We start from the raw sequence: 15,574 nt of genomic DNA, 5'->3' as shown, positions 1-15,574 counted from the left end.
GCAAAATAAATAAATAAAAATTAAAAAAAAAAGAATGCAAGATCTGGAAGATGGGGAGGAAAACTTTGAAATGATGGCATGACTGTTCCATACATGAGTTCATAGCAGTTGTGGTTGTCTACACAAGACCTGCACAAGATTAAGCTGGCAAAAATATCCAGTATGGGTGAATAAGGGGCCCTCAAGGCCCCATTCCTAGCAGAGTAGCAGCTTAGCAGTTAGTAGTGGTTGAGGTAAAGAGAATCACTCTCTTTGGGGAATGTGTCTGCTGGTAGGTGGCCCACACAGCAGTGAGTGGCCCCACACCCTTGTATATATGCCTAACACTAATTGGACTCAAGCAATTATTTTTTAAATTTTATTTTATTTAATTAACATTTTTTTATTTATTTTACATATCGACCACTGTTTCCCTTCCCCCCCTCCTCCAGTCCCTCTTTCTGACTTCCATCTACCCCTTCCCCATCTACTCCTCCTCTATCCCCATTTTTAGAAAGAGGAAGGCCTCCGATGGGCTTGAACAAGGCATGGCACATCAAGTCGAGCTGCTCCCTATACCCCACATAAATGCTGGACAAGGTAATCCAGAAACTGAACAGGTTCCCAAAAGTCAGCTAAGCACCAGGGACAGGTCCTGATCTCACTGTTAGAAGTCCCACAAACAGACCAAGCTACATAACTGTCACACACATGCAGAGGGCCTAGGTCAGTCACATGCAGGCTCCCTAACTGTTGGTCCAGAGTGCATGTGCTCCCGTGAGCTCAGGTCAGCTGTGATTATTAATAACAATTTTTAAAAGGGGACATGAAGCGAAGAGGTAGACAAGGTGGATGCACTAGGAAAGAGTAATAGTAGACAAATAAGAATGTGTTAATTTTTCAAAGGATAAATAAAAATATTTAAATTAAAAAAGAGATAAATTCATGTCCCTAAGTTCACCCCCTTGCAAATATTAGAGTGGAGATTTAAATTTGTACTGATCAACTCTATAATTTGTACTTAAATGTTTTACATTACACTCATTAATTTATTTTGTGTGTTTATGTATGTATATGTACATTAAGAGAAAGAGAGGGAGGTGTATGTGTTCCCATGTACATATGCCACCACATGTGTGTAGAAGTCAGAAGACAACTTTCAGGAGTCTGTTGGTTCTGTCTTTCTTCCACTGTGTAGTTCCCAGAGATTGAACTCAGTTCATCAGGCTTGGTACCTTGGCAGCAAGCTTCTTAATTCAAAGAACCATTTCACTGGGCCCATAATTTGTATATTTTAGTTAACATAATAATACCTCAGGCAGTAGATACAACAGATTTTCCTCTTTAACATTTGTAGGACTATATTGGAAGAAAACAGCTTGGTTTTTCTTCACAAACAGTACCATCTGGGTGAAGTAACAAGTTGTTGTGCCTCACAACCTAAGAACCACTGGAAAGACTGTCCCATAGCAATATGTGATTCTTGTTCAATGGTGGGAGCATTGAGTCCTGTAGCTTTTCACTGAAGCTGAGGCGGCTAGGGAAGATATGAGACTTGAATGTGGCATTGACATGTGACGTAGTGGGATAGAAATGGCATTAAGATCATAAGTGTTAGGATATGCTCCTTACCATTATGTCTCAGACCAAAATAATTCCATTAGAGCCTCTTACACAAGGATTTTGCTCTTACAAGGTATTTTAGAAGTGGTCAACCATATATTTGATTATCTAAATGCTGGCAAAAGCGGCCCTTAATAGTTTAGGGCCTTGAAGGATAGATGTACATTATGATGAATTATACTGTATTCTGACCTACATTCATGCAAGTAAAAATGCGTTACAATTATCAGAGTCCAGAACATAGGTGCGTTTTACATATTGAAATGATTTTTTCATGGCACTAGTGTTCCTTAGTAAAGCTACCAAATTAAAAAGGGAGAAGATGATATTTTTTATTTAAGAAATTTTCCCACTCATTCTACATATCAACCACAGATCCTCTTCCCATCTTTCCTCTTACTTCCACTTAGCTTCCCCCCACCCCAGAACCCAATCTCCATCCCCTCCTCCAAAAAGGTAAGGGCTCCCATGGGGAGTCAGCAAACCCTGGTACATTCAGATGAGGCAGGACTAAGCCCCTCCCCACTGCATCAAGGCTGAGCAAGGTGTCCCGCCATAGTTAATGGACTCCAGAAAGCCAGCTCATGAACCAGGGATAGATCCTGATCCCACTGCCAGGGGCCCTTCAAACAGACCAAGCTACACATCTCTCTCCCATATGCAGAGGGCCTAGTCCAGTCCCATACAGATTCCACAGCTGTTGGTCGGTCTAAAGTTCGTGAGTTACTATGAGCTTGGTTCAGTTGTCTCTGTAGATTTCCCCATCATGATCTTGATGCTCCCTTGCTCATATAAACTCTCTTCCCTCTCTTCAATTGGACTCCCAGAGCTTGGCCTGGTGCTTGGCTGTGGATCTCTGCATCTGCTTCCATCAGTTTACTGGATGCTCTATGATGACAGTTAGGGTATTCACCAATCTGATTACCCAACCAGGCCAGTTTAGACACCCTCTCCACTCTTGCTAGTAGTCTAAGCTGGGGTCATCCTTATGGATTCCTGGGAATTTTCCTAGCACCAGGTTTCTCACTCAACCCATAATGTCTCCCTCTATCAAGATATCTCTTTCATTGCCCTCCCTCTCTGTCCCTCCCCCAGCTCAACCATCTCATTCCCTCATGTTCTCATTCCCCATCCCTTCCCCTCTGTTGCCCTGTCTCACCCCCAGTTTACTCATGGAGATCTCAGAAGACGACATTTTTTTCCACAGTGTTATAATGAGCTATTTACTGCTTCAGAGACTCATGGCACCAATCTCAACTGCAGTCCTGATATTTGAGTTACAAGTGTCATAGGCCAGCATCACCAATTCAGCAGGATGCCATGTTTGTGATGATTCTATACACAGCTGTGAGTCGCTGACTATGTCATTATACTTTCCAATTTAACTATGGGTACATTTTCAGGATCAAAATACATATTGTTTCATTTTAAATCACCTGGTTTTTTTCTTCACAATAGAATTATGTCATAATATATGTGTTTCAAACTATTGATAAAGTCTTTACTTTTTGCCCTGAGCATCACACCCAGGGTCTTGCATATACTAGGCAAGTACTCTACAATTAAGCTATATCTATAAGCTACTTTTTCACTTTTTTATTTTGAGACAAGATCTCAACAAGTTGCTCAGAATAGCCTTGACCTTGTGATCTTCCTTCCTCAGACACCCAAGTAATTGGCATTATAGTCCTGCACCACCAGATCAAGCCGCTTGCATCCTTATAACTTATTCCTATCATTTTCTTTTCAGGATTACAAAGGAAAATAATAAATATTTGTAATAGGAGTGATAATGTTGGTCTGGTAGAGTTTTAGAAAAACACTGCATTAGACTATCTCCCAAGGTCTTCATAGTTTTAATTTTCTGTAGGTGTAAACAGAGGGTAGGATTTTCAGTGGAAGGTGAGAGCACTCAGTGGTAGAAATGACTACTGAGAAAACCGAGATTTGAGTGGCCCCATACAATTCAGGATAGAGGATCGAATTTCTTAGGGTCTTTACTCTGCCCACATCACTGTAATTGAAGACTTTTGCAGATACTACCAGAGCTGGCATTACAAGAAATTGCCTTATGGCTAATGGGACTTCTCTGGTTACTTTCATCAGTGACAGAGAACAGTGATGCCTCCCTATCTGCTTGTTCTGGAGAATTCCAAGGAAACGTTAGTTTCTGCTCCTTAAAATTTTGCTTAGCTACTATCCTTGGCATTTTATTCTCCTATCTTATTGAGCTCCATGAATTTATAGTAGAAATATGGAAGTTCTTTTTCTATTATAGACCAATTTTTTTCACTGATGTTTAGCCCTGCCTCCAGTTTGATATGCTAATATTATGGGATATCAAACAGTTGCCATGTGGAAATGAAACATAGCTCCAAAATAAACCCGTTGATTATTCTCGGTTGAAGGGTATAACTTTCCCATTTAATAGCATGTATAGCTGTTTTCTCTTCCCACTAATTATAAACATTCCCTGAAGAATGATTTAAAATGCAGGAATGTATGGGCAAGCAAATACAAAATAACCATAATCCTAAGGAGAATGTTCAATATGAAACAATATGACATCAAGGGTGAAATCTAGACCCAGGTTATCAATCCTATTACTTTCTTTTCAGGATTGTAAAGGAACATAACAAATACATGAAATAGAAATGAGTTGCACTCTTGATTTTATTTTTATTTTCTTCTGTGTCTCCACCAGCTCCCAGCTCCAAGCTGCCTCTTCTCAGAGTATTCCTTACTCTTACTCTCATGAAAACTTTCCCGTGTGCATACTGTAACATGGAGGGCAAACTGGAAAGTGTAAAGTACCACTTAGCATGTCAAAGGCATAAAAGAGATAAAATAGCTCATGTTGGGAAGGTGTTTGGAATCTAAAATAGTAATATTTTGTCATAGCTCTGCCATCACTACCTTATTATGGAGGTGTTGTCATGATAAAATATTGTGGGAATGTCTAAAGAAATAAGAGGCCATCTGAAAAATTCACAGTGTTCTCTGAGAATTAGGAAAAGGCACACATTACACAGAGAGAGGGAAGAATGATTAAGTGTAAGGTCAGCTCATAAATATGCCTTTATCTTTGGGGAAAAATGACCATTAATTATTAAGCAACAACCACAAAAAGTCAAATGATACTAAATCCACTCTAAAGATAAAGTTTGTGTTGTAGATATTAGTTAGAATTTATGTTTAGCTGTTTTTCCGAAGTTGATAAGGCCAGAATGACAGTATTCCTCCATTTGGAGTCCTTGGATTAACACTAAGATCTATATGTTAAAATCATTGGATGAAATCATTAGTCTATTACTTGGTTAAGGAATGTGACTAAAGGTTAGGTTCCCTGGCATAATGTTTTTCCCTGGGTAACATAATCTACTAATGTTTTCTCTTTTTTAAACAGGGACAGAAGAAGTCCTATGGAAAGCCATGTGGGGGCCAAAATTGCAGTGGAAGCTGTACTTGCTCTCCTGAGAAGGGAACAAGAGTAAGTTGCTTAATGCATTGTTGAAAGACAAATGGTCACAGAGGATGTTATCTGTTTTATCTGTTTCCTTTAAAATTAAGTAGTGTAGAATTTACTCTTATGACTTCAGAGCACAAGAAAAGTGATGAGAACAACCTGGAAGGAGCTTTGCTCACTACTAATAAGCAGAAAGGGACTGGTCAAATCTCTGAGGGACCATGAAGAGGTTTCCTTCACTGATTTAATGCTAAGGCTCCCCCACAGTGTCATTGGAGAGTTTCCAAAAGCTAGTTAGATTGTGCAGAACCAGATGATGATGTTTGTAGATATGTGGAGAATTTCATAGCTCATTTATATCCACTTAGTTTCTCTCTGCCACTCTAGGGAACAGGTGATCCAGTTTTTATCTACAGACTGGGATGCAACTTGTCCCAAATCACTGACTTATTGGGGGACAGAATCAAGAGTGTGGGGAAGCTGTAAATCCAGAAATACAGGAAACTATAAAAATGGCTTGTGAATACTCTATTAAAATAAAGGATATGTTTTAAAATACATTTTACACATCCACACAAAGTGCCACATGAATCACAATAAACACAGCATTTCCATCAGTGCCTATATACACTTAGCCACCATGAAATTTTCACCAGATAAACATGTGTCTTTAAGTATAATGTAGAAAATGTATTCAAGGGCATTCACTCTACTAAAATTATAGATAGATTTTTTTCCCCCAGAACTTATGGGCCACTATGTAAAATTCAGATCTTCTAACTTCTAGAATTATGTTATGATTGCATTCTCATCAAACTCAAATAAGCCAAAGAGCTTACACTATCAAGGAAGGTAGTAGCATAAATAGGTCAATCAAACCTTCAAATACATAGCCAAACAGGGAACACGGTGACCGTTCCACCTTCTCTTTCATTATCTTCCATTTGCAGTACAGTGAAATGTCAAACTATGCCTGAATCTGAGGGAAAAGAATAAAAAGCCATCTCTTCATCAGAAAGGATCATGCCCATTGTACATTAAAGACATGAAGCTAGAGAATCATAAGCTCTCAGAAAAGGACAGCATTTTAGGGAGCTCTTCATCTTATCCACTGACTGTACAGAGGAAACAGATTTAGAGGGACAATGACTTCCTGGAGTCACACAGCAAATTGATGACGGATTCCCGGCTATTACGTAGGTCTTTTGATTTCTTACCAGTTTGTTTCACTCACTCACCCACTTCTGCCTTCTAGTGAAGCTATGTTTATTGTAGCCACCAAGGCCAGTGAGTTCTTTTAAAAGGATTTTTATTACATTGATTTATTTTGTTGGAAGGCACTTCATGCCTGTGGAGGCTGGAGGATAACAACTCTCAGGGATGGAACTCTCTTTTTTCTCTCCTTGTACCATTTTGTACCATATTGGTTCTGTCTTTGTACCATTTGGGTCTCAGAAAAGGTGGAGCTCTAATTGTCACTCTTGGCAGAAAGCACCTTTAGCATGTGAACCATCTCGATGGCTCTGATTTCCTTTGAATCAATGTACCAGAAGTACAAACAAAACAAAGATTCCCTTGATGTTCTCTCAGTACCACTACTGTCTTGGTGACTCTTTTCTATATATAAAATCAGTAATGTGCACACATATATACATCCACTCTTCATTTAAAAAAAAATGTTTCCCAAATAGAATTGAAATGTGTTGGGGACTTGTTTATTTTCAGTTTTGTTGTTGGTGGTGGTTCATTTGGGGTGTGTATGTGTCTTTGTGTGTTCATCTTTAAGAGTTTTTCCTCTACCTCTAGTTGAATTAATGGTCTTTGCTGGTCATTTTAGGTTGTTCTGTGTTTTTGCCACTTCATAAAGGCAATGCTATATTGAAAATACTTAAACAAACTTTCTTGTGCTGATAGTTACATAAATAGTAAAGATCAGAATTAGTGTGTGTGTGTGTGTATGTGTGTGTGTGTGTGTGTGTGTGTGTGTGTGTGTGTGAGAGAGAGAGAGAGAGAGAGAGAGAGAGAGAGAGAGAGAGAGAACCTTCAAATCTCCTGGAAAATTACCCCTACAAAGCATCTTCAAATTCATATCCTTATTCCTTTGGTGTGTGAGTGTTTGTGTTGCCACAGTTTTGCTAATGTGATGAGTGAAATGTATCCTCATTCATTGACAATCTGTGAATCTCAACCCATGCTTGCATATTTACTGCAAGTTTATGTCTTCTGGAAATTTTGTGCACATATCCTTTGAAGTGATATGGTAAATAAAAATGGCCCATGTGGAAGCAGAGAAGATGTGAAGTTTGTCAGAAAAGAGAATTTCCTGATGGTGGGTAGGAAATGGTAACTAAAACTCAACCGTCAGGGAACTGGGAAGCCCTCAACTACTTGTTGCATTGGGATCATTAAACAATGACTGATCTGAAGTGAGACCAATCCTACACCAGGCAACATACCTGTAGCTACCTCACTGCTTAACTCAAGGCTGAGGTTTGATTTTTTTTTTTCAAGATTCTGTGAGGAGCCTTCATTTGAGTTCCAAACATCTGGAGCCCAAGTCTGGCTTCTCCTTTGCAAATATGAGTGGTTGCATGGACAAGGGTAGAGGAAAATGAGCTGTCACTGTGCAGAGCTGGCATTTCAGTATTAAAAAGACACAGACTCCACAGCTAACTGTCTTCTTAATGTCTGTTTGTGAAATCTTAGATTTCTGAGAATAATTGTCAGGCTTGTTGCAATGTATCAACTTATATTTTATGAGTCAAGAGCCAGAATGTTGTATTTTCACAAACAAGTAGGGTCCATGCTCTTAGGACAAGCTGTGAACATAAGTGCTTAATGCCACAAAACCTCTATGTCCTGTTTTGTCACCCTCCCAGCACTCCTAAATTTCCAGGGACAAGCAGAGTTGTTTAATCTGGCTTCGGCACTATTAACTATGCAGCACAACCTCTTGGTCTGCTTTTTGTGCAGATGTCAGAGGATTTGAGAATGTTTTCCTTAGCTGAGCAGAGGGCCCCATTTGGATTTCAAGCTGTTCTTCTCCAGCTGGGATGTAGTGGAAGATTGGGTCACTCCTGAGCAATGCATCAGCCCCTGGCAGGCCGCCTCCTGCCTTCAAGAGACATCAACTACATAACTTGATGAGCAGTATGTACTTTTCCTTTGCCAAAGGCCTCTTGAACTGACTGGGACATTTCCCAACACCTAACATGCCTACAAACAGCAAGGCTGCAGCTATTGAGGACTGATATCTCCGAATTATGCCATGCCTGGTAAAAGCTCCAGCCAAGTGTGGGGGAATTGCATTGCACTTTGCAAAGCCTCACTGTGCTTCTTGTCTTAGGGACTGTACAACATGACTTACTTAAATCCTATTACTGAAATCTTAGCCTACTATAAAAGGACAATTTTTAAAAGATGGCATATCTCCTAGTGTAAATAAAAGTTGTTGCCTTAAAAACAAATCTAGACATTTAAATTTAATATTTGACTTTAAAGTTTCTTTCTTGGGTATAAGTTTTGTTATCCAGCAGAACCATTCTTTTGAGCTACTCTCTTGATTTCATTTTTATTTTATTTTCCTGCCATTTGACCAACCAAAGCACTTTAGGTTGACCTATCTATCCCTTTCATTTTCTTTATAGCATTTGAAAACTGCCTGTGCATTGTTGCCTGTTAGTATGTGTTTGTCTGAAATTGGGGGTGTGAGGGGGCTCTATTTTTATTGTTGTTGTTTTGTTTTGTTTTAAATATTTTCAGAGTTTTACCTGTTTCCACTGCCTTCTAGTGTTTATGTACAACATGGTAAACTCCTCACTATCCACTGTATCTAAAGGATCATTAACACACGGTCCAACAGGATGATAATAAAACAACAAGGAATATAGTAGGATAAGGCAGAAGTCTGTGGGGTACAGAGAGAGGAAAGAAAGAATTAGCAATTGGCTAATTTACAAGAAAATTGTGAGTCATATTGGTGCCCATGGAACAAGTCAGCTGATACAATTAATACCAGCTGTTCATAGGAGAATAAATTGACCAACTAGTGGACAGTGCATCTGGGTTCTGGACTTAATGGTAAATATGTTTTCTTGTGATGGGGGAGCAGCAGCAAGATGCAGATGGACAAGAAGAACTTGAGTCATTTGAAATCAGTTTCTCAGGAAACTGAAGCTTCTTAATAAACTCTCAAGCTGGGTAGCACATCACTTCCCAAATCATAAAATGGACAAATAATCTTTATCTTGGGGAATCCAAGCATTCTCTGCAAATGACTCATCAAATAGTTGCTTACACCAGAAAGCTAGCAACTGTTCCTGTGTTCTTTCCCTTCAATGTGTCATTGGTTTAGATACCTTAATCAATCTAGTAACTAGTTACTTTTCTCTATACTAGCTTATCCAATTTCAATCTGTATCGTTTCTTGGCCTGAAGTACTGCAATGAAGTATAGTTTGTTCTCCTAGCCCCTTACTTCACTCTCTCCTAACCTCTGTGCTTCCCTATTTTTTCCAAAACACAAACATAATTATGAAACTGTTGATTAAAATCTTTCAATGACCACTCCTATAGAATCCTTAATTACCAAATGTACAAAGTCCTCTAAGACCTGGCCTTTACCTCTCCAGCATTACCTCTCATCACTACAAAACTTTTGCCCCTTCACAAAATAAAACAACATTTTAAGCAAATACATATATGTACTATATATTTATTTCTCATAATTTGATATACATGTGAAAAATAAATATATGTTACATATATATGAGAAATAAATATAAATATATATATATTATATTTTTTCAGAACTAGGTATGTGTTTTTGATAGCACCACTCACTCTGAGGGTGCTATCCATTCATTGGCTGTACTTGTACTTGTTCTCTGCTAACTTCCATCTGTTAATCCATCCTTTAAAACTAAATACAAGCATCAACTTTCCATGAACTATAAGACTGATGTTATCTACTTTAACATCCTTCCTTTTACGCTGAATTACAGTAAATTAATCAGTTTTTAGCACTGCCCAGTCTGAGGAACAACCAAAGGACGGACATTGTGTCTTCTTATACCCTACATGGCTGACAAGCATGATATGCTGTTTCATAACAGGCTGACCCACTGACTATGTATAATTCCAGTCGTTTGTGGCATGTCCTGGGTTAGGTCTGAGATCACTATAAAGATATGGAAGTCTCCTACCCAGAGGGGACACAGCAACACTAAAAAAAAAAAAAAAAAAAAAAAAAAGGATCCAAGGCACTTCCTCCTGTTCATTGGATCCCACTGGTTGTCAGAGTTTCACATTCTGGCTCTTACTGTTTGCTTTGGAATCCTGCTTTCCCCAACTCCTCTGAGATTTTGGCTTTCATTTGCCTGATCACTTCTTATTTTGTATTTACAAGAGATTTAGGCAAAAAAAAAAAATGTTTTCTTTTACTGCCAGCAATCTGCTCCAACAAGATAAGGGCATTCTCAAATAATTCATAACTTTTGACACTGATTTCCTTCTCCTTTCCACCAACTTTTTCCTTAAAGCCTCTTAATCTTGTGCAAAAATGATGGGCTTGCATTTCACTTGTTTCTTCCCCTTGGCAGGGAGTAAGGGGGGCCAAGTCTGAGCAGGGAGGTGGCTGCTGAGAGGCAGGAGGGAAAGAGGGTAGGAAAGGTCCTTTGGTAATTACATATGGTAATTCAGGTCCAGGGTAATTGATGATACTCTTAAAAGTTAGTGGCTGTGCTCTGGCTCAAGCGCATTCATAGCCAAGCAGATGTTCACAGATGACCTTAATCATTTTTTTTATCATATTGGAACTTACATGGAGTTTATTTTCTTTGCTAGAAGCGGGGCTCCTATTAGAAAGAAGCCATGTAGCTGGAGGGGAAAGTGAATACAAAACTGTAAAGGCCAGGGGACTTCTTTTATTTATTTATTTATTTATTTATTTATTTATTTATTTGTTCATTTGTTTTTCTATTATCAGTATAAATTATTATCCTAATAGTGAAATGTTTCACTGAGGCAAAACCAAAACTTATTATAAGCCACAGTCATCCTAGGGTCCCCCCTGCTTTATACCCTCTCTGGTTCTGTGGGTTGCAGTCTGATTGTTCTTTGCTTTATATCTAGTGTCCATTTATGAGTGAGTACATACACTCCTCCATTGTTGATGGGAATGCAAACTTGTACAACCACTGTGGAAATCAGTATGGTGGTTTCTCAGAGAATTGGGAATCAATCTACCTTAAGACCCAGCCATACCACTCTTGGGAATATAACCAAGGGATGCTCAATCATACCACAAAGATACATGCTCAACTATGTTCATAGCAGCACTATTAGTAATATCCAGAACCTGGAAACAACCTAGATACCTGTCAACTGAAGAATGGATTAAGAAAATGTGGTACATATACACAATGGAGTACTACTCAACAGTAAAAAACAATGGCATCATGAAATTTGCAGGCAAATGGATGGAACTAGAAAATACATCCTGAGTGAGGTAACCCAAACCCAGAAGGACAAGCAGGGGACTTCTTTTGCTCTCTAGAGAACTAAGTGTTATGCCTGAGCTTTGCCAACTAGTGTTTACTCCTTGGAGTGAATCAGTATACCTCGAAGTTAAAACAAACAAACAAACAAACAAACAAAAAAAAAAAAAACAGTGGGTTGTGTGACCTCTGAGGACCTTCCACCTCCCATAACTGACCTTGGACACTCTGTTCCTGTGCTCGGAAATTTTCCACAGATTGAGTTCTTATGCCTTCCAGTGTTCTATTGAGATCTGAAGAGCAACATTTGACAATCTTGACTTTTCTGTGGCTTTAAGAAGCTTCCTCTGACTTTAGTCACTCACAGTGATGTATTTTTTTTTCTTTTGAGGTACTAGAGTCCAAATCCAAGGCCCCACATATGCAAGGCAAGCATCCTATCACTGAACTATGGCTGCAGCCCCTCAGCCATGGTTTCTTTCCTGCTGCTACCAGGGGCTCCTAACACTGAAGTTGGGAACCATAACATTCTTTCCTGCCTTGCTTAGGATCATTCTGTTTACAGTATTAGCTTTGAAATTCACTCTTGGTTCAGCAAGGTTCACTATCCTTATAGTATCTAAATACATCTCCATCTTGGAGGAGAAAGACTGGGGTCACCTTACACACCTGAGGAGTCATATGCACAAGACATTTGTCTTTAGAGACTGTTAAGTTTTCCTTTCACTGACTCTGATAATCCACATGCCAGAGATACTGAATATGAAACCATAGGTGAGCATCTTGTGCATCAATCTGTGGCATATCCTTTCATCCTATAATCTGCCTTCTTTGTCCCTTGCCAGTTACTTACTCCATTTTTAGTCCTGTTCTATTTTTTGCCTAGTCCCTAATTTCTTCCTACACCCTCTAGACTTCCCTCAGTCTCACTTTAACATTTCTGTCTCTCCATCTCTCTTTTACATTTTCCCCATCATGGCCTCCTCACACCGCTTCCCTCTTCTGCTTTCCATTTTATGAGATTGCTTCCTGTGTCACCAGTCTGTATCACCATCCCTTTATTCTTTGTCACCTCTGCATGCATGAAAAATTTATCATCAGGGTATCAGGAAAGAGTCCTTGAAATGCACTTTACAAGATTATGCCACTTGTCCAAAGGTTCAAAATCTCGGAGTCTAGATAAGTGGTCTTCAAAATTTGGGATTAAAGGTAGGACATGCAGGTCAATCCATTGGGTGTGGAAGAAAATATTACATTATACTTAGGATTATGTTAAGAAAATCTAGAAAGATCCTAAGATTCTAAGGCTAGAGATGTGTAGCTGAGTAGTAGTGGATTCAGCATAGTGTGCTAAGGTCCTAAGTTTGATTCAGAGCAAAGGAAGGAAAGAAGGAGTGGAGGGAGGGAAGAGGATACTACCTTTGCTGGCTAGTTTTTATGACAACTTGACATTAGGTGGAGTCATCTGAGAGGAGGTAACCTCAACTGAGAACATTAAATTTGGGCTGTGAGCAAGCCTATAGGGCATTTTCTTAATTAGTGAATGATGAAGGAGGGCCCAACCCACTGTGAATGGGGACATCCCTAGGCTGGTGGTCCTGAGTTCTATAATAAAGCAGGATGATCAAGCCATGTGAAGCAATCCAGTAAGCAGCTCCCCTCCACAGCCTCTACATCAGTTCCTGCCTCGAGCTTCCTGCCCTGTTTGATTTCCTGTCTTGACTTTCTTCAGTGATGAACAGTGACATAGAAGTGTAAGCCAAATAAACCCTTTCCTCCCAAATTGCTTTTGGTCTCAGTGTTTTGTCCCAGCAATAATAACCCTAACTAGGACACTGACTAAGGCATTTAACATGCTGTTTCATCTTATATGTGTATGTATAGATTCAGGTGTATGTAGAAAGAGAAGAACAGATATATGATTTATATAATTATTAATAATCTATTATAAAGAAGCATGCCTTCAGTGCTGCCCAAAATACCTCGGATTCATTGTGTGTTTCATTCTGAATTCAGTTTTTGGTTCTTGTGTATCCATAAACCTTTACCTTCACCAAAGTTTTAAGAACCCCACATTCAATTACAAAGTCCCATGACTCACAATTTGAGAAGCTGTGACATAGACCACACTTAAACTACATGAGGACCAGTAAATACACAAAAGAACTCTGTGTAAGAGAAAAGTAGCCATCACCAGGATTGCTTGTGCTTTCCATACAGAATGCTAATGCAAACCACGTTCAAGCCTCACCCTGAGAGCAACACAGTGAAGACCTCAGAAGAAGAAATGAGACAGCAAAAAGCACTTTTTCAAAATGACAGAATCTGGGCCTAGAGAGATGGCTCAGGAGTTAAAAGCACTTACTGCTCTTCCAGCAGACCTGGGGTTCAACTCCCAGGACCCTTACAGTGGCTCACAACGATCTGTAACTCTAGTTCCAGGGAATCTGACACCTGTACCAGGCATGTGCATGGGCACAGACTCACATGCAGGCAAAACACCCATATGCATAAAATAAAATTTTAAAAAATGACAGAATCTCAAACTTGGAAAGGCTGGATCCAGTACCCATGTTATAAATCATAGGTTGTAAAAGGCTTTCATCACACACCCAGGAATATTCTTTCTTCTCATATTAAACATGAAAGTGCTTAGAAGAAACTATCTGAAAGGTTAAGGGACTTCCTAGGCCACCTTCAAGTGACATAGCTAAGACTCTAAACCAAACATCTCATTCCCCTTGCTTCTTGTTCTTCCTGTTATGTCAAATGGCTCTTCTCCACATGCGCATCATCATCTCACCTCCATGCATATTTCACAGTGCTTGGACTACTGTGGATTGAGGAATACTTGGAGTGAAGAAAATATGCTTAGACATAGACCAGATACTTAGAAATCAATTGCTTTTCTTTTTCTATCCCAGCAAAACTCCGTATTGCCAGGACACCATCGATTTTTGTTTGGACTTTAAAATGTTTACTAATATTTTTGTCTTTTAAAGGCTAAAGAAATGAACTTCGTGCTTAAGGAAAGCCTGCTTTTCTTCTGGAATGACACATTTGGGGAGGGATCATGTCATATCTTACAGCTCTAAACAGGTCTTTCCCCTTTTGCAGGCCACTCACTACATGGAAACTCATTGCAGTGGACTTCAGAGTATAGAGTTGAAGTTACTGAATATATGTCAGAGAAATCATCTGGAGTCTGCTTGGGGGGGGTGTATTAATGCATGTCTTCCAAGAATGTTCAACAAAAGTAATTGCACAGAATCTCTCTTGCACACTAGTAAAAGTCAATGGGAAAATGTACATTACTTTGCAGAAATTGGCTTCATTGTCAGCTTTTCAAAAGGGCTTTTATTTTAACAAATGTGGCACATGTCCAATTATTTAATGACTCTTCCACTTTAAAAAATCCACAGAGGTGGATTCCTAAGCTAGAGTCTCTATTTCATTTTTCTCATTGTGTTATGTGAGGTTCAAACCCTCTAGACAAACATTTAAAGAAAGCACCCAGGGAACTAAACATTGCTGCTGGCCCTGTAGGCAGTGCAAACATATTACAAACACCAAGCCTCTCCTGGAAGAAGGGACGCTGGAGTACTTATCTACCTGGCCATGCAGATAGTTTAAAGTCTAAAGAGCAGACACAAAACCCCCAAAGCAAAGAAGTTTGTATGAAATGGTATGATTAAGAAACTCTTTAAAACATTGTTACAGAAATGTTTCTTTGGGAAGGTTAAGTTGGTGGGAGATAAATGGGGTGGATTGAAGTGAGAGACATAAAGGACAAATAACAGACTCCTTGTTTGTAAAAGTTGAGTGGCATGTCCAAAGCCTCTAGTGTAAAGAATTCAAAGTTTACATTGTCTGCTGTTTAGATGCTACATTTCTCTGAATGAGTCCACTTTAGAACATACAAATATACAATTCACCTGAGCTAGTGACTTGGTGGTGCTTGGCTTCTCGTTAGACGAATGTATCCTATTTTTACTGTTTGAATGCTCTGG

General features: G+C 39.2%; 1 protein-coding gene across 1 annotated transcript in view; it reads left to right on the top strand.

Moving 5' to 3' along the window:
* Positions 1-15,574, top strand: part of Col4a6 (collagen type IV alpha 6 chain) — a 302,609-nt gene that overhangs the window by 141,371 nt on the left and 145,664 nt on the right. The window contains exon 3 of the mRNA XM_036175415.1: positions 5,009-5,092. Within this exon, the coding sequence (XP_036031308.1) occupies positions 5,009-5,092 (84 nt within the window). The remainder of the gene's footprint in view (positions 1-5,008; positions 5,093-15,574) is intronic.

Source organism: Onychomys torridus, chromosome X (genome assembly GCF_903995425.1).
Source record: "Onychomys torridus chromosome X, mOncTor1.1, whole genome shotgun sequence".
NCBI classification, from domain to species: Eukaryota; Metazoa; Chordata; class Mammalia; order Rodentia; family Cricetidae; genus Onychomys; species Onychomys torridus.
The sequence above is the reverse complement of the archived record's forward strand: the minus strand, read 5'-3'. Positions and strand labels throughout refer to the sequence as shown.